A 23693-nucleotide genomic window follows, 5' to 3' on the forward strand; every position below is an offset into this window, starting at 1 on the left:
CAGCAGGGAAGGAGACACATTATGGAAGTTATTAAATGAAACATTTGGCTTGTGACAGCAGGAGCTATAGCTGACAACAGACCCTCCTGCCCATAAAAGCAACAGAAGCATACAATTGTATGTCTGTGTCTATGTGTGTGCGTGTGTGTGACTGTTGTCTGGTAGGGGCCTGAAACTCTTGAGTGTGGAAACGATCTCCTGTTTCCTGCTGTGTTCAGAAAACAAGGGATTTTATGTATATCGCTTGAAAGAAACAGGACTCAAGTAAGCAAGATTCCTTCAGAAAAGTCATTGAAGCTATCATCTGGTTCTCCTAGTGGAAATAACCTGAAAAATCAGAAACACTGGCTGAAACTAGCATTAAAACAAATATTGTTGCCATTCAACTCCCAGTCTACAAAAGCAATAAAGAAAACGTAAGTATGATCCTCTCTGGCAAGGAATTAATTAATAAAATGCTAAGTTGCAAAAAGTATTAACATTTAAACCTTTCAGAGCTTAAGTATTGTCAGGAAACAAGAAACACATTTTTGCAGTTTGCCATAATAGCTTTTACTTATACATTTGCTTACAATACTTCAGTCTTTTACTCTCTATTTTCAATTTATACACAGCACTACAAAAAAAGCACCTTATTCATTTATGCCTCAGGAAGACAAAACACATTTGAAAAAATATATATTTAATTTCAGCAAAAGTTGTAACTACTGTTTTAAAAATGACAGTGTTACTTTCCACTCCATTTTCTAACCTGTATTATGAAATGATGGAAGGGCCTGAAATATATGTGAACCAACAGAAAAAAAAAGGCAGTGGTCAATATCATCCACTCATCAAAAAGAGAAAAATATACCTTGCTTTATTACTGTTATCTGCAACAGTCTGAACTGTACAAAGTTAATTTTATGAGAATATCCATGCAGAGTATGCTGCAGTTTGCTAGTGGAGATCACTGGTACACCTCGTTTCAGCACAGGAAGAGAGAGAGAGAGAACAGATTCTGAGATCGATGTTGTTCTGTCTCCTGTATGAACAGGCTGTAGCTCTGCTTCTCTCTCCCATGCCCAAAGACAGTCTATGGTACACCCACAGAGGTGTAAGAAAAAGAAAACATTGCATCATTGTAGTGATTAGCCATTATGATATCACACACATTTTCCAAATGGATTAGGGTATTAAAGAAAAACACATAACTTCTCATGCTCCCTCCAATGTCTGAACAAAGAGTAAAAGAGTGCAGAAGCAGCTTGCAGAAATCTAAAAATCTCAGTTGTTGTTGGGGTGAGAAGTGAATTTCCCCCTGCTGAAGAAAAGAGCTGCCCTGCAGGGACACCTTCTACAGTCTTATAAGAGATTTTATGCCAGTGTGCAGCTGGCCCATCTCACAACCTGTTGAAGAGAGACTGGCAGTCCTTCTGGTGAGAGAAGCGTGGCTGCCGTAAATCCGACAGGCCACCAGCAGACATCTCCTCTCAAGTAACTCCGTGTATAGAGTTACTTAAAATCTCAGTGATACACAGGCTGACTCCTGCTACTTACAGGTACAGCAGAGAACCTCATCTCAAGGCAGCTGTTAGATGCTGAGGCCCGATCCCACGGAAAAGTGCTCACAGGGCTTCTTGTCAGTAACTTACTGGAAACAGGATCTAGCAGTTTTGTCCGTATGGAATTTATCATTTCTTCTCACTCATCATTATAGCCTTCTGTGGAGAATTAGATTCCTTAATCCATATTAGAAAAACATGAGTCATCCTGACAAACTGGTTATCAACTAAAGAAATCTTGCCCATTTTCAGTGTTAATTTTCTAGCCAAAAAGTATGTTAATACCTACAGAGTTCCTGAACCGATGCTTGAGAAGAGTTTTTTTGTTTGCATTATATTATGTATATAGGAAAGCATGCTAGTTTGCATCTTGACCCCAAAGATACCTTATCTTACATAAAGAACTCTGCCTTCAAGGAGTATTGGTAAGTCTGTGTTATAACACTGGAGCTTTGAAGCTTAATCATGTCCTTATTATACAATCTAAAAATGAACTTCTAGTACATAGAGGTAGTAATTTAAATATTTGGGGACCTCTTTAATGGTCTATTTTAGCAGCCCCCAGAGCAACCTGACACTTACATATTTAGACGCTGTATCTCTATATATAATTAGTAAATGTGATTGTTCAAAATTCATCTGTGTCCCACATGCTGCCCTCGGATTTTTGATACTGTGGAAAGAAGAGACACACAAAAGGGCTCTCTAGCTTCAGTAATGATTTCCATTTGAACTCTTATACTGGTAGTCACGTGTTGGTATCACGGAAACCTCTTCTTGTTTCTCTAATGCATTCTCTACCAACACAATGTGTATATTGAAGCTCTCAGGTAAATGGTGATATATACAAACAAAAATGAAAAGGCTCAGAAGACCTGTATTAAGAGTGTAGTTCATTTTCTGTGTTATTGTACATAAAGTATACTATTTAGGAATAATGCAATATTAGCTAAAACAATACAGCATTATTTGTCTTAACTATATCCTCCTTTGTGAACTAATCTAATCCCAGACATTCTTTACATACATTAATAAGTACTACTGCATTAGGTGTAGACCAAATCCTTTGTAGCGGACGTTACTCCTGTTACAACAGGCATTTTTCTGCAATGTGTTGCAATAATCCATACTCATTTATTCCTAAATCAAAGAAAGCATCATCTTTTATGGTAAATGAGGCAAGTAGAGATGAAGTCTATTTTTCCTTGGTCAGCAATATGAATACGTGTTGTCTAAAGCAGTGTCTCTAATAATGGCTTCCACAGGATATTTCAGAGTAAGCTGTAGAAACAACAACCAAACACCATATAGTAGGTTACAGCTGACAGTTACGAAAATTTTCCCTCAGGAATTTCTTTCCTGACCCTCACTGAATCACACCCCAAGCTTAAGAATTTTTGATACATTTCAAATGTAGATTTTTGTTTAGAGCCTTGGATTCTTTCCTTGTTTTCATTCCTTTTTATCCTGTTCTGCATAAATGCTACTGAGGTCAATAAGATTTTATATGGTTTACCTATTTCAAGGTCAGCCCCTGAAGAGTTACTATTTAAAATACAGGAAAACGTGAATGCAATCACAAATCTAAGAAAAGTTTGCATCTGAATCAGCAAGACTCGACTACTGGAACTCCACTGGTAACTGCGTATCTTAGAAAAGTTAGATGATGGTTTGTCATTTTTTCTTGGACTAAATGCTAAATTAGTATAATGTATTCCTCAAATCATGGTCTGTATTTTATCTTCTGGTAATACAGTGTTATATGTTCTGCTTTATTTCAAGGCTTTTACTTAAAGGTTGTAGGTTGTCACCCTGTGCTCACATTTTCTTTGCTCTGCAGTCTGGTGGCTTCCCCTAACAGAGGCCTCTTCCACCATTAGTGTAGATGTGTTTGCTTCTTGGAAAGGAGAGAACTTGAAATCCATAAAATGGCTCGTGGAAGCAGCCAGGAAAGATGTGTAATCTCAGTATGGTATTCCTTGAAGCTTTGCAAAACATCCCTTGTGTGTGTCAGGTAGATTTTTAGATCTATAAAAATACAGGCATAGGATGAGGACTCTAATGCAACTTACCCAGCGTAACACTGATAAAGCCACTAAGCTATCAAACTATACTGTAACTTCTCCAGCTTCTTAAGACTTATCTTACTCATGTATGTAAAATGGTTTTAGAAGTGTTTGTTGAAGTTATTTTGGCTTTCCTGTTCTGCACAAAATTTGGCTTTTCATAGGTAAATATAAGAGACTCCAGTTCTTCACATAAACTGTGCTTGTAAATACACAATTTGCAAATTGTAGAAGGATGGAATTAAAGTGTAAATGGAATAAATAAAACTGGCTCTGCAACTACTTATAGAAGCATGGAAATTCAATCCCATGATACATCAAGTCACAGATAATAAAACTAAGTTAGAAAGTTCTGTATACAAAATGCATCATACCCATATAAATATTCATGCATCAACAAGAATTAAAAATATACAGAGAAAATATAAATATCCTTTTGGGAGGGAAGAATATTACATTATAGTAGAATAGCATTTTACCAACACATATAGGTTATGTATTTCTATGTGTTACAGTTCATGAAACAGATAATGACTATTCCAGCGCAGAGCTGGTGAACAGGTTCAGAATATTAGTAAACCTTAAGTTTTTTTCTAAGGTTTCTTCAAAGTTCCTACCAAGGTTTTCTTACAATCTGGACACATAAGGAAAAAATAAGATCACATTCACTAGTGGCTATTTTGACTTACTATAATAAAGTTTCAATTATTAAACTAATCCATTGCTAATAATAAACATTATTCACAGATGTTAGTGATAACACAATCTTCCATTTTTTTCAGGGATAGATCATTACATTCTTGGAAAAAAAAGAAAACCCTAAGAACTTCCTGGCCTGCTGTTCGCCATTTCCGTGGTCTGAGAGAAGGTCAGTAACACAGCGGGGAATAGACCCTCTGCCTAGACCAAGGCATTACTCAGCCTTCAGTGACATGCCAGATACTAAAATACTTGTTGGCTTTCCACAAAAAGAACACAGAAGTCACTTTCCCAGAAAATAAGTTAGTGATTTTATTCAGTATTTTTTTTTAGCAAAAACTATGAGACATTTGTCTCAACAGAGTATCACTCTAGTCCGTGTTGACTTTTTTTTTCCCTTCTGATGTGCTTATAGTTTAAGACAGTTGCATATCCTTGGGTTTCACTTCTTACTTTCACAGTAGATTTTTATAACACAGACTTAGAAAAAGATACTGATACAGAGCAAATACAGCAAACACAATGTAAAGAAACATGTTGGCATAGTGTAAAAACACCCCAAAACATTAGAGGAAGAACAGGATGCCCACAAACTTTTTATCTATGGTCTAATTTCAAGTAATTGGTAGACTATCTAGGTTCAGGAAGGGGTGGAGAATTCGGAAGGAAAAAGATGATGGCACATGCAGCCTTATGTGATAAAACCAACGGGTCTTACCTCCTTTGTGTAAAAGTTAAACTTCCCCACAGAGGTGGAGTGGGATTATTATGTTGACTCTTGTTCACATGCAGGTGTTTCCAAATTTGGAGATAAGTCAGAGCTTTACTGAAGACTAGATTACATGTCATAAAGAGAATTGTCTTCAAAGATTTGTTTGAGAAATCCCTGTTGGGAACAGTAAGTAGAGGGATTCCATTTTTGTATGTTGCTTTTAGAATTGCAGCTGGCAGTGTTGGAATAAATAAAATAGGAACTAGTATGCTTCAATATGCAGGTGGAAGCAGGTTACTATCTTAAACTGAGGCTTCCAGTATGGAAGGATTGATTGGATTCCTGGTTCCCTGCTTTCAGGGAAGCATTCAGTCAGGCATGAGAGAGATGTCAGCAGGGCATGAGTTAAATTGGAAAATTTCACAATAAACTGATAAAGCTAAATAAAATTCTCAAACACACTGAAAAAAACCTCTTGTCACTTTAATGCAGCTTCTTTAGAGAAACACTTTTAACACATGCAGAAGCGTGGGCAAAATCAGCCTGGATCTGATCAGACCTGAGAAGAACAACTAAGTTACTTCACAGCTTGCTTTGGTTTACAATTTGTCCCGTTTCCTGGAATAATCATAGATTAAAAATAAAAGTTCTTCTTTCTCTCCTTGTGCCTTTCATACACACTGTGCCCACATCAGACCTCGGGATCACTCACTTTTTTTGTGATAAAAAATATTAGAGAGATGTAATGTAAGAAGCTTTTATCAGTATGCTTCATACAAATTAGACTAACAGTACATACTTCTAAGTGGTGCAGTGATTCAGAAATCCTGGATTTCATGGTTTTCAGCTGTCAGAATATGCACTTTTATTTGCCAAGAGGAACGTAAGTCAAATTTCAGATCATCAAGTAACAAACACTGTAGAAAGCAAGGATTTCCATGTTCATCCCTAGATGCATCCTAGTGCATCCCAGTTTTGCTACACTGGAAAGAAGAGGTCTTAGTCACTATCTCAGATAGGTGGGTCACCAAATGCACTTCAGTCATCTCTGTCCCTTAGGTCAGTCACGTCATTTACCTTAGTCCCACCCGTGCACACTTTGGTCACCTCCCCAGATGACAGTAAAGCGCAGGGTAAATTTACTCCATTGATCTGGTGGAAGTTGTACTAAACTTGCTGTTTAAAAAGCAATGCTTTCATCTTTGGACATCTTTAATTGTATTTGCAGGAGTAAATTAATCCTTTAAATTCAATCAACACTTTTACAAACAGAATCAGCATTCACTAACATTGTTTTGTAGGTACTGATTTACAACAAACACAAATACAAACAGAAGACAAAATTACTCGATATAACACTAAATCAACTCACCATGTGGATGGGATTCCTCAAGCAAAAAAACCCCACCACCTAAACAAGAGTAAGTTTTATGATGTCAAAGCATCTAAAGAAAATGACTGTTCTTTTTGAAGGCAATTCATGAGAGGTCTCTGCTGGGTACAGAAAACCTTACTAGAGAACAGGGAATTACCTGGGCTTGCTCAGCAAGTTGAATAACAAGGACCCCAATGAACAGGTACAAAGGTCTAAAGTTGCAACAATATATAGGTAGCTCATCCAGCAAAATGATTGTCATCACTGCATCTTATCAACATGCAACTTGTATTTGTACAATGCTTTCTGTGACAATTTTATCATCATAATACAGACCTTCCAATACAGCTAACATAACTCTTACCTTTCAAGTACATGAATGTTAGGTCACATTTTTCTCAGGCCCAAAGTGGTGGTGTTTGTCTTGCCTAATTCTGGTACGTCACCAAAGCCAGCCCAAGATGAGCCACCTCTCCATTCCACCCAGTTTCTTCTGACTGCTGGTTCACCTCCCCCTCATTGGTGCCGGTACAGTCATTTCTGTGACTGATGGAGCGAAACGATCTGGGTGCAAAGTACAACCTCTCACAAACCAACCAACAAACCTGGCAGCAATACCAGTTCAAAGTATCCATATTCTTCCTATCATAAGCTTTATGCTTCTCCTCCTGTGTTTCTGGTAGCTTTTTGTGGGACCAGTCAAACCATCAGTAACTGATACAGCTTAGAAAAGTTACAAGACTTCTTTTCTTTACTAAATCAGACCAGCTGTTTGATGTTGTTCACTGTGACGAGTTCCTACAGCCTTGCTCTGGCAAGAGGGATGAACTGAAGCCAGGGTTACAGGAAGGAATAAGGGGGTCAGTTCTCTCAACTAGTATTGCCACTGAGAAAAGAGCATGAGGAACTGAACCTTGGAAGTAAAAATGAAGTACAAATGCACATGTAATTGCAACAATTAATTAATTCATTCCAGTACCAGGCTGCCTCATTCTCAAATAAGCTCGCTCCTACTGTGCATTTCCAAGTCAAAGCAACCTGCTAACAGAGATATATCAGAAAAATTTTGGAAGATGACATCAGGTATACCAAGTCACAGTCAAACAGGAGAATTTAAATGCAACACCTTTGAAATGAATGTTACCTGGCAAGGAGGCTGTGACCTGTCTGGGCTGATGCCAGAGCCTGTAAACACCATGCACTCTCCATAAACTTCATCCACGTAAGGACCTGACAAAACCTCCTTGTAAATAAAGCACTGCAGCCACCTAGCCTTGAAAAGATGCAAATGTTCAGTAACACTGGATCACAGCCTGGAACTAAGTAAAAGCCTTCCATGTATTTGTAGATACTTCAGAAGCCAGTAAAAGATGGATCAGTTGACACCAATAACACAGAAACAAACTAAATTAAGTGAACGAACAATGAGAAAACACTGAAAGGCAACAGTGATCGCTAAACGTCCTTCTTTCTTGAGTTTGTCTTCACAAAGTTGCAGGACAGTCATTTTTGCTTGGCTCATAATCAATTCTTGCTAATGCTGTGTTCTCTGGTTCTGCCTAACACTGATGAGATAAGGAACAAATGGATCAGTGCTCTCATTGTATTTACTGGGAAACCAGTAATCAGGACAGAGGACTCAAAACAATTCCCTGAATCCTAATTATACATGAATTTGCTAGAGTATCTCTTCAGACTGCCATAAACTGTGAAGAAACATGAATAATAATATGAGAAGAGGAAAACAGCATCAGTGGTAGAAAACGTGGTCAGAATCAAATATAAACCTACGCTGCTGCTGCATAAGGGCACTTTTAATTTTCCTCTGCTGTTGACCTCTGGGTTGTTCCCAGACCATAAATCACGTAGCAAACCTCACCTGCCTCCTCTCAAAAATCCTGAAGTCGGGCACCCATTACAAAACCAAAGACTCTTCACTGAGATTGCCTGCCCATCTGGACTAACACTTGGATTTCTGCTCTTCTGAATGGCAAAGACAGCAGAGACACCTTAGAAGTACTTCAGAGCAAAACAAGTTAACACCAGATAATCCTATTCTCCTGTCTTGAAAGGGAATTTTCAATAAATCAATCAGACTTTTATACTAGTTAACTACCAAAATTAATTTTTGAAAAATTAAGAACACAACAGAAAATCAAAGCTGGGATGAAAAACTGAAACAAAAGATTCAAAGAATGGTCACAAATGTAGTTTTTATTTTCCAAGTGCACAGTAGTTTTAAAAATTCTCTCTTAGAGGTGTGAAAGGATTAAAAAGAGATCTAGTGTGGCAGCCTATGGCACAGGTATATTGTGCAGGTTACAGTATTTTCCTCTGATGTGTTTGATGCTGTCCACCGTTGAGAACAGGATGCTGGTACACAGGAACTCACTCGGATAGCCTGTGTTCTTCTCATGGGCTGTTTTGTTAGAGCCCTACTTAGGCACTCATTTATTTCTTTTGGTATTTTTAAATTCTCTGGAAAAGTTTAGGTTCCTGGTTCAAGAAAAATGCATCCCATTTGTAATGCTGTATAGCTGAATACATACAGTTTTTATGCTTTGAGGAACTACATATCCATTTTTTAATAATCACACTTGCAGATAACTTTATATGGAAAAAAAATTAATCCAAGATCTTGATTACTGATATTTAATATCAACATGGTCACAGCGGCGAAATACCAAATTATAAAAAAAAATTAAAAAAGTTTTTTAATCTCAGTTCTTCTGCTTGCTACAGTCTATGAAAGATTATTCAAAATAAAAATCTTGTACTTCTGGTGCTTCCTTATACATAAAAAGAAGAGCCTTGTGCCATCCTCAGTGATCGGAGGTGACAGGCAGAGCATGACATCGCTCTTTATTTTTAACTGACTGCCTTCTGGTGAATTTATTTTGCTGTCAGTAAATATTACAGCAGTGTTAGTCACATTCAGGCTTTACAGAGGAAGAAGCCCTGTGCTGAGTCTGATCCCAGAAGCCATCAGTTCTTAGCTTTTGAAGGGAGAATCTTTTATTTCCGAATTTGGCCCAATGGCTTGCATCCACAGACAGATTAATAAAAATGTATCTCAGAGAAATGCTAAAGCACCCACCAAAGGTCTACAACCACCAAAGGCATCCATGTGAATTTTACCATTACAGCTGCACCAGATAAGCCAACCACTTACAAAAACAGCAAAACCTGTACTCAAGCACATAGGTTTAGTCAGTAAGTAACTGACTACTGATATTTAACTAAATGTGCGAACTTGCTACCAGTCAGTCCAGCAGCTTTTAACAGCATCCATGTTCCTATTGTCACTAATACCACTTAACTTCTTAGTATCACTATACATGCAGTGCCTAAAATAAGATAGGGCCAGTAAGTTTATTACCAGAGAATATAAATTGCAGACATGTTTCTATCCTTCTCCTACAGACAGTGAGAGACTTTAAAATGAAGTGGAGAAACTGCATCTTCAGGATTCCCCAAGACAGCAGAGATCTAGCAAGGGACCATGCTTATGCTCCGTGTCTCTGTTGCCTTTGCAAAACTATTTGGCTTTTCTTAACCACCAGCTTGTCTTTTGGCTTCCCTCTAAGCAAAACATTGTCACTCATTATGCAGTATTCAAGCATATTCAAGCATAGCCTTAATAACTATCACATCATCGTTACTACTAAATAACGCTACTAGTAGAAGAACAAGTTCTGAAAACCCAAGTTTTGCATGCCCACAGTAATAAGCACTAGACAGATGGGAGGGCAGAAAAGACGTGTTTTCCTTCCAAAAAAAAAGAACACAGTGAGAAGTTGGATTTTGACTCTGTCATTTGTTAACACTCACTCCAAGTCACTTAATTCAGGCAACTATTACCATGCAGACAAAGAGTCTGCAAACAGCATATACACAACTTAAAAAGATAAAACAATTACTTATTGATGAATTCACACAGCAGCTGGAATTAGTAAGTCACAAGTAACCTCCTTTGGAAAGGCACCCTATGAGTCTTGGTTGACCCTGCGATCACATAGAAGATCATCCGGCACTATTGCTTCTTGCAACAGGCTAACAGTCCTCAGTGTTGCTCTTTCTGCCTTCCCTTCCCTCGGAGGATTTTATATCTTTCCATATTTACATTTTCTTCCTTAATCTTTAAACTGCTGATTCAATCTCAACAATTTCACCTCTGTCTACAATTTTATCTTTCTTATCTTGTGTAGCTCAAGACTAAGTACTTTCTCATAACAGAGTTTAGCAATTTTTGCAGGAGTCAGAAGGAAGGTTATTTGGTTGAGCTGAAGGAGATGGGCTGCACCCTGATAATGTTGTGTAGCCCACAGATTCTGAGCAGTATTGGGGAATCATACAGATTTTCCATGTTTGGTATGTCTTTCAGATGAACCTGCTTACAAAATTGGTTTTCCGTCACTGAAGTGAGGTGTCTATAAGGAAATGCTATACACTTTAACGGGAGTAAGAGGTACAACATCACCAAATACCTATGCTACCATTACCCAAGTGAAAACTTTTAAAAAAGATTTAAAAGGAGGGTGAGCTGTTACACAGGCCGAGGGCCCCTCGCTCCCGCTGCCACCCGAGCGGCAGCACCGCGCCGCAGGCGGCTGGCGCCCGCCCGGCTCCCCCCGCCCGCCAGCTCCCGCCGACACACCAAGCGGCGACAGCTACGACCCGCCGCGCCGTGGGGCTGCCCCGCCAGCCGGCGGCCCCCGCGCCTGCCGCTGCGGCTGCCAGGGCCGGCCCGGGCCAGCCCGCCGCCCTGAGGGCGCTCCCCGGCGGGCCCAGCTCCCACGGGCGGGGGAGGACGCGCCGCGGGGGCTCCGGCCCCCCTCGCGTTTAGCAAAGCCGCAGCAAGGCCAACACGCCGCCCCTCACCGCCGCGGCGGGCGGCCCGGGGGCCAGGGCGGCGCTGAGGGAGAGGAGGAAACACCGCCGGGGCGCCGGGAAATAAACGGGAACCATCGCGTCCGTAGTTTTCGCTTGTTTCGGCCTTTTTTAGGGTTTGTTTTTTCCCGCTGCTGCCGCCGCCCCACAGGCCGCGTCGCGCCTCCGACCTTTTCGTCAGGGCCAAGCCTGTGCGCAGGCGCCGCCCCGCGCAGGCGCGGCGCTGGTGGTGGTGGCGGCGGCGGCGGCGGCGGCGATGGGCGGGCGGCTGGCCCGCGTGTTCCGGAATTTCAACGTGGAGAGCCGGGCCCGCCGCGAGATCAGCAAGGAGAAGCCGACGCCCGCGCCGCGGCACCCCGCCTCCCGCCTGGACGAGCTGGCCGGTGAGTGCCGGCCTCGCCAGGCCGCGGGGCGACGCCGGCGGGGCGCGACGGCCGTGGGACCCGGCGCGGAGCCGCGGGGCCGCGGGAGGGGGAGCGCGGGTGCGGGGGGCGGGCTGCGCGGGCGCGGGAAAGGGGGCGCGGGGCCGCCGCGTGCCCCGGGGCGGCGCGGGGCCCGTGACATTGAGAGCGGGGCGGCTGGGCGCGCGGGGCATGCTGGGAGCCGCAGGCGGCGGCGGCCGTTGCTGGGGCCGTTGCTAGGGGCCGTTGCTGGGGCGGTTGCTGGGGCCGTTGCTAGGGGCCGTTGCTAGGGGCCGTTGCTGGGGGCCGTTGCTGGGGCGGTTGCTGGGGCCGTTGCTGGGGCCGTTGCTAGGGGCCGTTGCTGGGGCGGTTGCTGGGGCCGTTGCTGGGGCCGTTGCTAGGGGCCGTTGCTGGGGCCGTTGCTGGGGGCCGTTGCTGGGGGCCGTTGCTGGGGGCCGTTGCTGGGGCGGTTGCTGGGGCCGTTGCTGGGGCCGTTGCTGGGGCCGTTGCTGGGGCCGTTGCTAGGGGCCGTTGCTAGGGGCGGCGGGCTGCCGCCGCTGGGTCTCTCGGGCCGGCCCGGGCCAGCCCCGCACCCGGCGGCAGCGGCGGCCTGTCCCGCGGCGTTACGTGGCGAACCCTTCGGAGAAGCACCGTGCGGCCCGGGGGCCGCGCCTTCGCCCACGGGGGTGGTTAGGCTGGCATAACTAACAAAAGGGAAACAGTTCGACTCAGATCTGGCTTGTCTCTTTTTTTTTTTTTTTTTCCCCTTCCCTTCTGCTCCCCGCTGCCTTTAGACCACCCAGAGATACGACAAGAAATTTACAGGAAGGACGATAGGCTTCTCACCTTGTTAAAAGATGTTTATGTCGAGTCCAGAGATCCACCTGTGCGGGTGAGTATGACCCTCTGTAGGAGGCACACCTGCATCAGCTTTGTGGTTTTCAAACTTGATACAGATTCTGTCTAAAAGAAAAATGCTCTGTTACTGCCTAAACCCTACCTTTTTTTTACAGATAAAAGTGATGTTTTCATCACTGTTATATATAGGTAGGACTGACTGTTTGACCCTGAGTCTTGAACATGTGACAGATTGTGATTATACAACCTTTTAAATGCTTATGCAGTCTTCCTTTTTAACACCACATTGATCTTTGTTCTTCACCTAAAGTCCTACTTCTGCTTCCTTTAAGGCAGAAGAACAGTTGGCCAGCCTTTTGCAAAGATGCAGGAGTTTGCCAGAGATCTCTCATAGAGCTGTTAGAAGAAAAGACATTGGAACTACTATGGGAGCCTGAATGTGGTTAGAGGACAAAGACACTGATGTTTTAGTGGAGTCTTTACTGGTGTTAATGTCATACTGTGTAGAGACTTTTCCTTATGCAGCTGAGGAAGTGCCTTATTTTTTTTCTGCATAACCTCTTGGGATTGTTTGGTGATCAGTTTCCTTGTTGTCAATAGCTGCAGTATTTGACTTAGAAGGCAAAGCACACCCCTTCCAGTAAAATGCAGACTGGGGTTCAGGCTCCTGTTTTCCACCATGCTACATTATGGCTTGTATGTTTTTCCTGATGGATTATTGGACACTTTATTCTAGCTGCTTTATTCGGTAATAAAAGTTTTCTAGTCATCTAGCAATAAAATTCCTAAGTCTCTCAAATTTGCCATTTTCATAGTACCTTGTATTCAAGACTAGAAGTACTTAAAATTTAAACAGATTTCTGCAGTCTCTCCCTGAACTTTCCAAGTAACCTCTATCCTTAATTTTCATAATAGAGGTTAGGATTCTAATCTTGAAGCACTGAAGGTCTAATTTCTGTATCTTTCAATAGTCATTGTAAGCCTGTCAAGAGAGATTTGAGAAAAAGCCAAAAGTGGAACAAGTCTCAGTACTTGATTCTGTGCCTACTCTGCTGCCATGCCAGGCTTGCTCTTGTGGTGTGTCTGCTTGCAGTTGTTGGGTAGAGCATGGTTAATAGGCAAAACTTCATCCAAACACATCCTTCCTTTCCTGAATACTTTGTGTGTCATGTATGTGGACATACCTATCTGTATATTTGGTATGTGTGTGGTAAGTGAAAGAGCACCAGCTCTCGAGTCCTGAACTGGCAGATACCCACAGGCAGATCATTTCATTAAGGCTTGAAACACTGTTCATTACCCAAGCACAGTATTAGCACAAAGTAAAAGGAAGAAGTGGCGAACCGATAGCATCATCAGACATCCTCTGTAGTTTAGAAACAGACATGCAGTTGTAGATGCTGTAACATCCACATCAGCTTTCTCAGCTTGTGAGTTAGTACAGAGTGTCTGTGGCCTAATTGATGGCTAGGGGCTCAGGTAACTGTAAAGGTACTTTGTCTTAAATTTAAGAAAGGTTTTCATTGTGGTGTTTTTGCAATGTCATTCACTCATTAAATCTTAATGAAAGGCAGTACAAGGGAATGCAGAACTGGTTTGGAAATGACTTGGAAATATGAAGGGCCTTGGGAGAACAGTCTGAGCACTGCAGTAGTTATGGGAATTAAACTCCATATGATGCTGTAAAATAGTTTCTTTTTGTCCAGCAAAGCTTGTTCGTTGGACAGAGCAAAAGAAGGGATATCTTTGAGATGCAAAACTAAAATCTAGAAATGAAGGGAAGAGAGACTATATGAAAAAGATTTCCAGTGCTATCAGAAGGATACCAATTTTTTCCCCCTCCCTTGCCATGAATCAGTACCAGATATTAGGTTATCTGCATTTACATTTGGCTACCAGAATCTGGAGTTTGCCTTGTGTGAAGGGCTGCTGAGCCTGTGCAATACTTACCGTTCAACGGATGGTAGCTTTTCAGAATTTGGGTGGGGGATGACATTGTATGTAGAGTGGCTGCGGAGTAACGTGACACTTTGTGTTGTATCAAGAAGCAAGGCTGGCAAATTATTTGTTTTTAAATGCTGTGAAAATGGGGAAATTTAATAGGAAATGCCATATTTAAGAAAACATCTTGGCTGCTACAGTATGCATAGTAAACAGAATTTCTGTTAAGCTCTTTTTGTTTTCCTTCCCACAATTAGGTAGAAGATGGAGGTGGTGAACATCTTCCATGTAAACAGGAGGAAAAGAGACTTACAAAACTAGGCCACTTGGGAGAGCTAGATGTTAAGAAAGTTCCCAAAGGCAAAATTTCCATTGTGGAGGCTCTGACGCTTCTTAATAATCATAAACTTCATCCTCAAATATGGACCGCAGAGAAAATAGCAGTGGAATACAGTCTGGAACTGAAGGATGTCAGCTCTCTTCTGGAATTCTTCATTCCTTTCACTGTGCAGGAATTTCCTAAAGAAACCAAAAAAGCTATAAAGCCAACATAAAAATAATTACCAAAACCTTCTGTGATTTCACTTGTGTCTTAATTTTACTCTTGAGTATATTCAGTGTCTGAAAAGAGTTTGTAACATGTCATCATCCAACAAGGCTGCTTCCTTATATCAGTAAGATGTATTCAAGCAATTCCATTCTGTATTGGATGGCTTCAATTACATGCAGCAATTACAGGATATATTTTGGAAACCAGATTATAACTAATAAGTTGTATGAAAGCATGTCACATGAATCTGATTATCCCATTTGCATGTTAAAAGTTCAGTGTAAACACGCAAGTTCTAGTGAGAACTTTACCATAACAGATTGCCTTTCTTAGCAGAGACTTCTTGGCCTTCAGCTAAAGCAGAGCTCTGTGTGTATTAGCTCTGTAGTTTCACGTTACAGTGTTCTTTCAAGGACTTAGTCAAGGTTTGTGTGTATATGAACAGCTGTATTTTTTTGGTATAAGAATGGAATAGTATTTATACTTTGTAAAGAAGATTAACCACAGGCTCATTTGGGATATTCAGCTGTGTCAAAATAAAACGGTGGTGAATAGCCAGAGGGCCTCTCTCTGGTGCTGGAACAGTAACGGCTGATGTGTAGCTCCTCTTACACTCTATTCTGATCTACTTTAATTATCTCATCTCCCCAGGTGCAGTCTGTCAGTGAATTTGTAAAGTGATGATACTCTAGCATCAGTCTCCTGCAGCAGTTGATGGCACCTACTGTATGAGAAATAATGGTTCATATTATAATTAACAGGTAGCTGTGAAATGCAACTGGATCTACTGATTGGACCCACTAGTAGATCTTTGTAAATGTCTGCCTGTCCTGTTACAACAGCCCTTTTTTCCTGTGGAGGCTTTGTCTGACATCCAAATGTGGGCTAGATCCGAGTCATGTTCATTCAGAATATGTTACCCACGTGCTACCAGCCTGGAGATGAACAGCATCCTTTCCAGTTAGCGAAGGACGACACGAACTGTGTGATGGTGGCTTGTAACCTTGATACTGTGACTATAGAGGTCTGCATAGGTAAGGAAGAAGTTTTGCACTGATGATTAATACTGTGGTGAAAACTGGTTCACGTTTTCCAGATAAGCTGGGGGGGTGCAGTAATCAGAATTGATACTTAAAAATGCGTTACGGTTGGCTTCATTCAAAAGAAACACACAAAAAAATATATGCGATACTAACATTCCTAGTGCCGATCACCAAAGAATTTATTAAGAGGGTGGAAGTCAGTACCAGGTCTACAATGTAACTTCCTTTTTAAGAATTTTTCTGCCAGGTCTTAGATTTCAGAGTCTGTTAAGTATCTTACCAAGGAAGGTGATCAGCTTTGCTATTTCACAGCAAGATTTTTTCTACTTCTCTGAGATGGAACAAGGTATTTACAGTACAGTTTGCCACAGCGTTTTCAAGGTTTTGCTTGATTAATTTCTGAAGTACTTAATGCCATACCTCAGTAGAAGATGGCAGCTAAGTGCACTGTATAAAAATTGGGAATTGTTAGTCTTTGGATGTGTGGATTGGAGATAGGGTTGTCATTCTTGCTGTAATGTAACGCAGACAGAGCTGCGCTCTGAAACCAATGCAGCCGAGTTATGTACTACATTTTTTTTTCCACAAAATATTCTTATAGAATGTTGTAATGGAAATACTTTTATTGTTTGAGTACTGTTCATCCTAATGTAGTATTTAAGGTAATAGTCAGAAAACAGCTGTAGAATGCATTTGGTACAGATACTGTTATTATTGGAGACACTGTGCTTTCCTTCTTTAAAAATTAATCCTTAGGTATTGGAGTTGATTAAAAACTCACTAGTCAGCATCAGACAACAGCTCAACTATGCTCCTTGACTAATGTGGTATGTATTTTGGTTTCTTTTGTCTGCCTTTGTGAACTGCCTTGTGATGTGGCTACACCATTACAGTACCCTGTTTCACACAGAACGTCCCTATAGGCATTATGGCACACTACTGCTTTGCTTCCACTCTTGAGCAGGCACGTGCTTTGGGATGTTTGGTGCTCATTACATTCAATGCTCCACTCATAACTTCAGGACAAAATCCTGTTCATTGATGAATGAGATAATTGCAAAGCTATCCCTGATTTCTCTGGAGCCAGGATTTTGTCCTCAGAATATATTGTCCACGGTGGGAACGCAGGCAGGTCCCACAGCACAGAGGTGGGCCAAGGATCCATCTCCCTGGATGCAGGTGAACTCCTGGTGGCCCAGAAAGCTCCTCTGGAGCAGGGAACTCCTCCAGCACAGCTCATTGACTTCAGGAAAATCAGATGCAATGCAGTTTGCTGTCAGCGCGAAGATTCTTCTGCTGGTCACCTGCCCCACCTGCTGGGCAGTATCAAACCAGCATTACGTAGGTATTGCTGATGGTACGGGATCATGTAAAATCTGTACCTTTACCTATCTAAATTATCCATAATCTGAATGTTTAGCTTTCATTGTGTCTTCAGACATGGAGTCCTTTACTTGCCCAAAACTCACAAGAAGATCCAGGAGCATGGATCTTTCTCTTTGCTCGGGTGGAAATGACTGTCCCTGATCAGGGACTCAACAGTACCATCTTGTCTTCTGTAGGCTGCCAGCCACAACCAGCCGCAAGGTCCTTGGCAGGTGTGTGCTTAAGCTCTGTTCAAGTGAGCGTGTGTTTGAAGATAACACTGTCTTTAGGGTTGATGTCTGGGACAAGACCATTCTCACTGTTGCATCTTTTCTAGAACTGCTTTTTTCCTTTCTTCCAGTTTCAAGGGACTCTTTGCTCATCAGTTATCTTGCCTGCTTACCAGTTTCTGGTTTTGATGCAATTTCTACTTGGAAGAATAATGGTATTTTCTTTACACTTCTAACTTAGTTTTGTCTCTGTCCCTTTCTGTCCATATCCTTTTCCCTTAACTGTTTGGCTGTCAGCTTAAGGAAAAGGTACTCTTCACGCAACTGTTTTGACAAGGTGGGGAATTTGTGGGAACCTGCAATTCAGTTTTCTGGTACTTGTGTCTGGAGAATTTTTCATATTTCATTGCCATGCATGCAGTGCACAAAATTTAGCTCAGATGTTTTTGGCCACCATATAGAATTATTACATTTGGTAGGGAACAACCTGCCTCACTCAGACTGCTTTGTTCTTGCTGAATTAATGTAAAATGTGTAGCGAGTAAAAGCTTTGTGAGCCTGTAAGGGAGCTGTTTCATTTCTAGTGTAAATGACACACGGTTAACAAACTTCTTTATATGTGGCATTATTACATCAGTTTTCCAAATGCCACTGAATAAAGTCAGGGCTGCCTTGGGCACCGGAGACACAGTGAGTACACAGGGCAGGCTGAGCCTCATTTGGAAATGAAGGTTATGTTCCTGGTGAGACATAAAATTGAATTTGTTCTGGGGAATTCCAGCAGGTATACTGGAATTTCTGGCTTGAATTTTTCCAAAAGATGTCTGTTTAGGGGGAGTCTAGTAGCTCACTAGCTTATTCACCCGTGTGTTCTGTTCTGGGACGTGGTCCCATTCCTCTAGCCTTGTTCTGTTGTTAAGTCTATTTCCAGCCTTCTCCAGCCAGTCTTCTCTGCTATGAAAACTGCATGCAGCTGCACTCTTGGTCTCTACTAGCTTAGATGCAAATGTTGGTTGCATTCTGCCTTTTCAGTATCACCAACCTGTTATATCTCTGCACAGCTCTCTTGCCTGCTAGGAGCAGCACATCTACTGAGGTAAAGATGAGAGGACTGAGCACATGTTTTGCTCTGCACAGCTTGTGAATAGGACAGATTTTCAAAAGGGATGTAGCTTTTCATACATCTTCAAAAGCTGCTCTTTTGGGATACGTGAAACTAAGTAATATTGTGCTGTCTCACTGTGCATTAATGGTAGGTAGGTTCTTGCAGTCTGATGCCAAGACAGCAAGATCGGAGCTGTGAAGCAGTAAAGTTTTAACTCTGCTTTGTGTGCAGGTTAGTCAGAGGGGACTTCAGTACAAAAAGTGATCTTTCTAGCCTTCCAGCACAGGGAACTAGTCTTTTTAAGCTACCTCTTTTTACCCAAGGAGAAAAGAAAATGATGTTTATATGTGAGAGGTGTGTACTAACCTTACAAAATGGAATATCTTATTTCTGTATTGAAAAATTGAGTCAGACCTCAAGCAGTCATAAAGCAAGACCAAAATGCAAAAGTTTAAATAGGCAGCTGTCTTGCCTTGTTTCATACGAGCATTGGGCTTTCATGTTTGAGAATGCATGAAGCTTCACATTTCATGGCTCTGCTCTGGAGCCCTTTTCTAAACAGGTGTTTTTCTGGTTCTTAATTGGGTGGTGCCAGTGTCAGCCTGACAGCAGGGGAGGCCTGACCAGTGCAGGTGCGCTTCATGTGCGAATAGAATTTGGCACTTCAGACTGCAGCAGTTGTACACTGAATGATGTGCTATTGACGATCAAAACACTGTGTCAGTGCCTCGTTATTAGATCTGTTTCCAGCAATCTACAAGTCTAATGAATTCTGTAACCTTTCACAGTTTAGGTACTGCTGTGTTATCAGAGCTAAGTGTTCTGCTGGGGGGGGGGGGGGGGGGGAAGAGAACCCCCCCCCCAAAAAAAAAAAAACCCAAACCCCATAAATTAATTTATTGTAGAAACTTGACATTAGTTTTCTTGGTCTGAAACAGAGGCTTAGATTTACACAAGGTAACAGCAGCACATCTGGAGCATACTGGAGGCAGCACGCTGTGGGAGTTCCTGCGGCTCTGGGGAGCAGAGCAGGGCTTGATGTGTCTGTGGACAGCAAGAGAATTTTAAAAATAAATCCAAGATGGTTCTTCTAACACTGTTGTGCAAAATTCCCTTTGGGTGTGCTTACCTGAACTGCTGAAGCTCTGTCTTTAGGTGAGATGTTTTGGCCTCCTGATGGCAATAGTGGTTCTGGATCACCCAGTAGAGAAGTGACTGGGGGCTGGATAGACCCCATAATTATCTCCTTAAGGATTCCTTGCACGGGAATGGAAAACACATTGTATCTGGTAGGACTGAGGCTCTCAGGACACCGCTTTTCAGAAAGCTGAGGGAGGTGACAGTGTGGCTGGAGGAATCCCTACTTTTGAAGTAGTTGCCCAGCAGCAGCCGCATCTGTGAGCAGGGTTCACTCAGGGAATAAAGGATCCCGTTGCTGATGAGCTGCAAATGGTCCTGCCAGGGTTTGCTGTAACTGCAAGCTTGAATGCAAAGTTGAAGCTGGGAGCTCTGCTTACGTGAGGGAGATCAGGGCTCTGCAGAAAGGCCACCACCGCTGGCAACTTGGGTGCAGCTGTGAGCGCAGAGCTGGTTATAACTGCCTCTGCTGGCAGAAGGAAAAAAAGAGATAAAGGCGGAATCTTTGGAGCATTTTCTCTGAACTAAAGTATGCCCCGTTACTAATTACACAGGACTTTGCTCCCAGGAAAACCCACACAGTGCAGTTTGTGCCTCAAGTAGCTTTGACTCCACCCAAGGCGCGTGTTGGGTATGGAGTAGGGGCAGAGCGCTGTGAGCCTGGATGGCCAGAACCGTGTTGAGCTGCTGCATGGACAGGTCTGTTGGGAGCTGTACCTTGCATGCATGCACGCTTTATTGCCTTCTGTCTTGGTCCTGGTGTTTGCAGCACAGCACTGTAGCCTCAAGGATGCCACAGGCTTGATGGTTAGGGCCCTGTTAAACTGGGGTTGTGCATTTTTATCCCCCTTAAGGTGAAGCAGAAATTGAATGTTAGGTAGGAGTCTAGCTTAGCGGTCTCCATGCCCCCCAAAAGGTGGAAACTAGGGATCTTATCTTAGTCGCCCAATTCCTCCGTACTGTGAATTTCCTTCCTGAGCACCAAGCATAGCAGAGCTTGAGTCCCTCTTGGTGGGGCTGAGGTGGGGAACTGGTAGGGGCTGCAGCACAGTGGGTGCAGGAAGGCTCACTGCTGCTCACCGAGGGAAGGCTTACTTATTTCTCATCACTCCTACCCCTGTTCCCAGCACTACAGTCCACTGCAGCCCACCTCCGCTCTTTTTGCTAGCTCAGGAAACTGGCAGACCACTTTATGAACCACTTTTAATTCACTAACGTGGCAGAAAAGAAATCAAAGCAGGTATATTTAAAACTGAGAAGGAGAAACAGTCTTTACTGTTGTCAGCATCAGTGGATATCCTTTGGTTGGAGCCCGCATATATTCAACTTACTTCTACTATCAGCTCTGTCCCCTGGGGGAAACAAGTTATTAAAATTAGGTATGTTTTTCTGTGCACAGTTTAAGGGCAAAAAGCTGAACATGCAGAGGTACCAAAATGCTTCTTTGAATTTTTGAAATACGTTACACTCAAGTTATTTGATTTGAGATGGGAAAAGAATATTCCAAAATCTCTTTTTTATGTTGTAATTTTTGGTATGGTGGTATGAGATAACATTTATTTCTAAGAACAGTTCAAACTGAATGCCAAATATTTTGTTTAGACACCAAAGATATCCCTTGCTTTGTCAAATAATGAATGAGGATTTTTAATTATTTTTTTTTCCTTTGGTCAATCTCAAAAAGAAATGCTAAGCCTTCTGTTAAACAAAAGTTTATCCCATCCTAGTTACTACTGTTCCCACCCTTACCTAAATCTAGTCCTCCCACTTCCCCCACTACTTTGTTGATGAGTATCATCTGTCAGGTTTCTAGTCTTGTTTCATAGATAGGCAATTAACTGTGTACAATGAGTAAGGCTGATTTAGTGTCTACCTAAAGCTACAGTGAAAGTGGAATAAACAGAAAGTAAGTGCATTGAATAGCAATGAATCAAAGCAAAGCAGGCTAGTGAAGATGTCTTTGGGAAGAAATAATGCCACTCTCTTGGCTTTGGTCCTCCACAGAGGAAGAAAGTGGGAATAAATTTCATACTGTGTTCTGCCTTTCTCAATTAGTTGTCACCCGTTAAAAGATTTCCTGTGTGGGAATTAATTCAGTTGTCGTCACTTAACAAAGACAGATTATATCAGTTCACTTCTGCACATGCAGTACTTCAATATTAAGCTCTTTTTTTTAATATTGCAAAGTTCTCATTAATGTAACAATTTGAGAAATTGAGCCATTTTTCTTTTGACTCTTTTAAGAGGTTGACATTTAATCATGGTTTCTTAACCCTTTCAAAAGAAATTGCTATTTTGTACATTTTGAATAAAAATTATTTCAATTTTATCAGGGGCACATAACTATGATTAAAAGGTGAGACGATACTACAAAAAGCAAGTCTGTTCTTTCAACAAATAAATACCTGTTTGTGATATCTAGGCTCCATGACATACATAATTCTCTAGCCTTCAGAAAGTGGTGAAACTACAATGTTTCAGAGACACCCTAAGGAAAAAACAGTTCTATTGAGAGAGAGCACTATAGGAAACCCTTGCTGGATTTTTATCCTCAAATTTTTGTGTTTTCTGTAATTCTGCTGCTGTGGAACCTGTTACAGAATTCATCCCTTGTACAATGTCATGCTCTAGAATATAATATTTAATTTTGCCCAAAAAGCATAATTAGTTCTTTGCAAAGAACAAAAGCTTGAACTGTGTGAACCATGCTACTCAAATCCCCTTGAGTTTGTTGCAAGCTAAAACAATACTTTGAGAAATTTGAACAGCTCCCTCTGTCTTAGCTGCTAATAGTTCTGAAAATGAAAGATGAAAATCTAAATAGAGTTAAAGTCAAAATGCAGAACACGGTATCAATATAAATTATATAAGGCTTTTGATGTGCTGTTGCTTATTTGCATCTTTAATTTAACCCAGGCTCTTGTGACAATCCCCTTCCCCTCCCTTTTTTTTCCCCCCCCGTTTTTAACAACATGAAAGGCCTTTGCTAAAATAATCTTTTGTCCTTGATGAAATGATAGCACCTCCTTCGCCCTCCCCTGCACAGATCATCTTGACTTCCTGAATGAGGGTGGAAAACAGTAGACAAATAGATTCAGATGTCAGGTTGAAGAATGTGTCATGAAGGATTTTCAAATGCTACATCCCTTCTACACCAGACATTAGACATGGATATCTTGCATTTGTACAGTCTTGATCAAAGGTTTGTTTCAGGTGGAAGGCAACTTGAATCTGAAGTAACTTCACATGCTGCTGGTTTCAAGTTATTTCCATGATAAGGAAAAATGATTATTTAAGAGATAAAAATCCAGTGTGCATTTCAATTGGTCAAACTGTTTCTATGGTTGCAGAGTGGTATCTAAAGATTCAGCTGAAAAAATGTCACTTAAAAATGAGAAAACAGCTTATCTGTTGCATCCCTTCACTAGATACACTACACAAAAATGGAGTTCCAGGCTGCGGGGGAGATAGAGGCAGGCAGTTTTGCTGCTGACACCTTGCAAATAATCTCTCTCTCTCTCCAAACAGAATTTTTCCCGAAAGCCCTGCCAAGTCCATATACACTGCAGGTGGCCTCATTTTTGTTTTATGTTGTTAGCTAGTGAAGTTTTTAAGTGCCCCATGAGAGTTATAAGAGTATCATGAGACATAGGGGGGCTCAGGGGATCTGACTGCATCATTCGGGAAGGTGACTTACCAGGATGCACCTAAATGTAAACTATGAAAACAAGAATAATATTTGTTTTGGCTGTGTTCTGCGAGAATACTTTACCCCAT

The 23693-nt window shown here is 41.8% G+C and overlaps 1 protein-coding gene across 1 annotated transcript; it reads left to right on the forward strand.

Annotated features, from left to right (window-relative positions):
- The first annotated feature begins 11060 nt into the window (after nucleotides 1-11060).
- On the forward strand, nucleotides 11061-15055 carry NDUFAF4 (NADH:ubiquinone oxidoreductase complex assembly factor 4). Its single transcript, XM_055714491.1, has 3 exons — nucleotides 11061-11669; nucleotides 12482-12579; nucleotides 14744-15055. Exons 1-3 carry the CDS (start codon nucleotides 11543-11545, stop codon nucleotides 15038-15040), a joined length of 522 nt encoding a protein of 173 aa, XP_055570466.1. The 5' UTR covers nucleotides 11061-11542; the 3' UTR covers nucleotides 15041-15055.
- The last annotated feature ends 8638 nt before the right edge of the window (nucleotides 15056-23693 follow it).

The sequence above is a fragment of the Falco cherrug genome, chromosome 6, assembly GCF_023634085.1.
Source record: "Falco cherrug isolate bFalChe1 chromosome 6, bFalChe1.pri, whole genome shotgun sequence".
NCBI lineage: Eukaryota > Metazoa > Chordata > Aves > Falconiformes > Falconidae > Falco > Falco cherrug.

What these genes read in the sequence shown, in the direction of transcription:
- NDUFAF4 (XM_055714491.1), top strand. Translation starts at nt 11,543, where the DNA reads ATGGGCGGGCGGCTGGCCCGCGTGTTCCGGAATTTCAACGTGGAGAGC. An exon ending in CCGCCTGGACGAGCTGGCCG is followed by an intron (nt 11,670 to 12,481) that starts GTGAGTGCCGGC and finishes CGCTGCCTTTAG; the next exon opens with ACCACCCAGAGATACGACAA. An exon ending in CCAGAGATCCACCTGTGCGG is followed by an intron (nt 12,580 to 14,743) that starts GTGAGTATGACC and finishes TCCCACAATTAG; the next exon opens with GTAGAAGATGGAGGTGGTGA.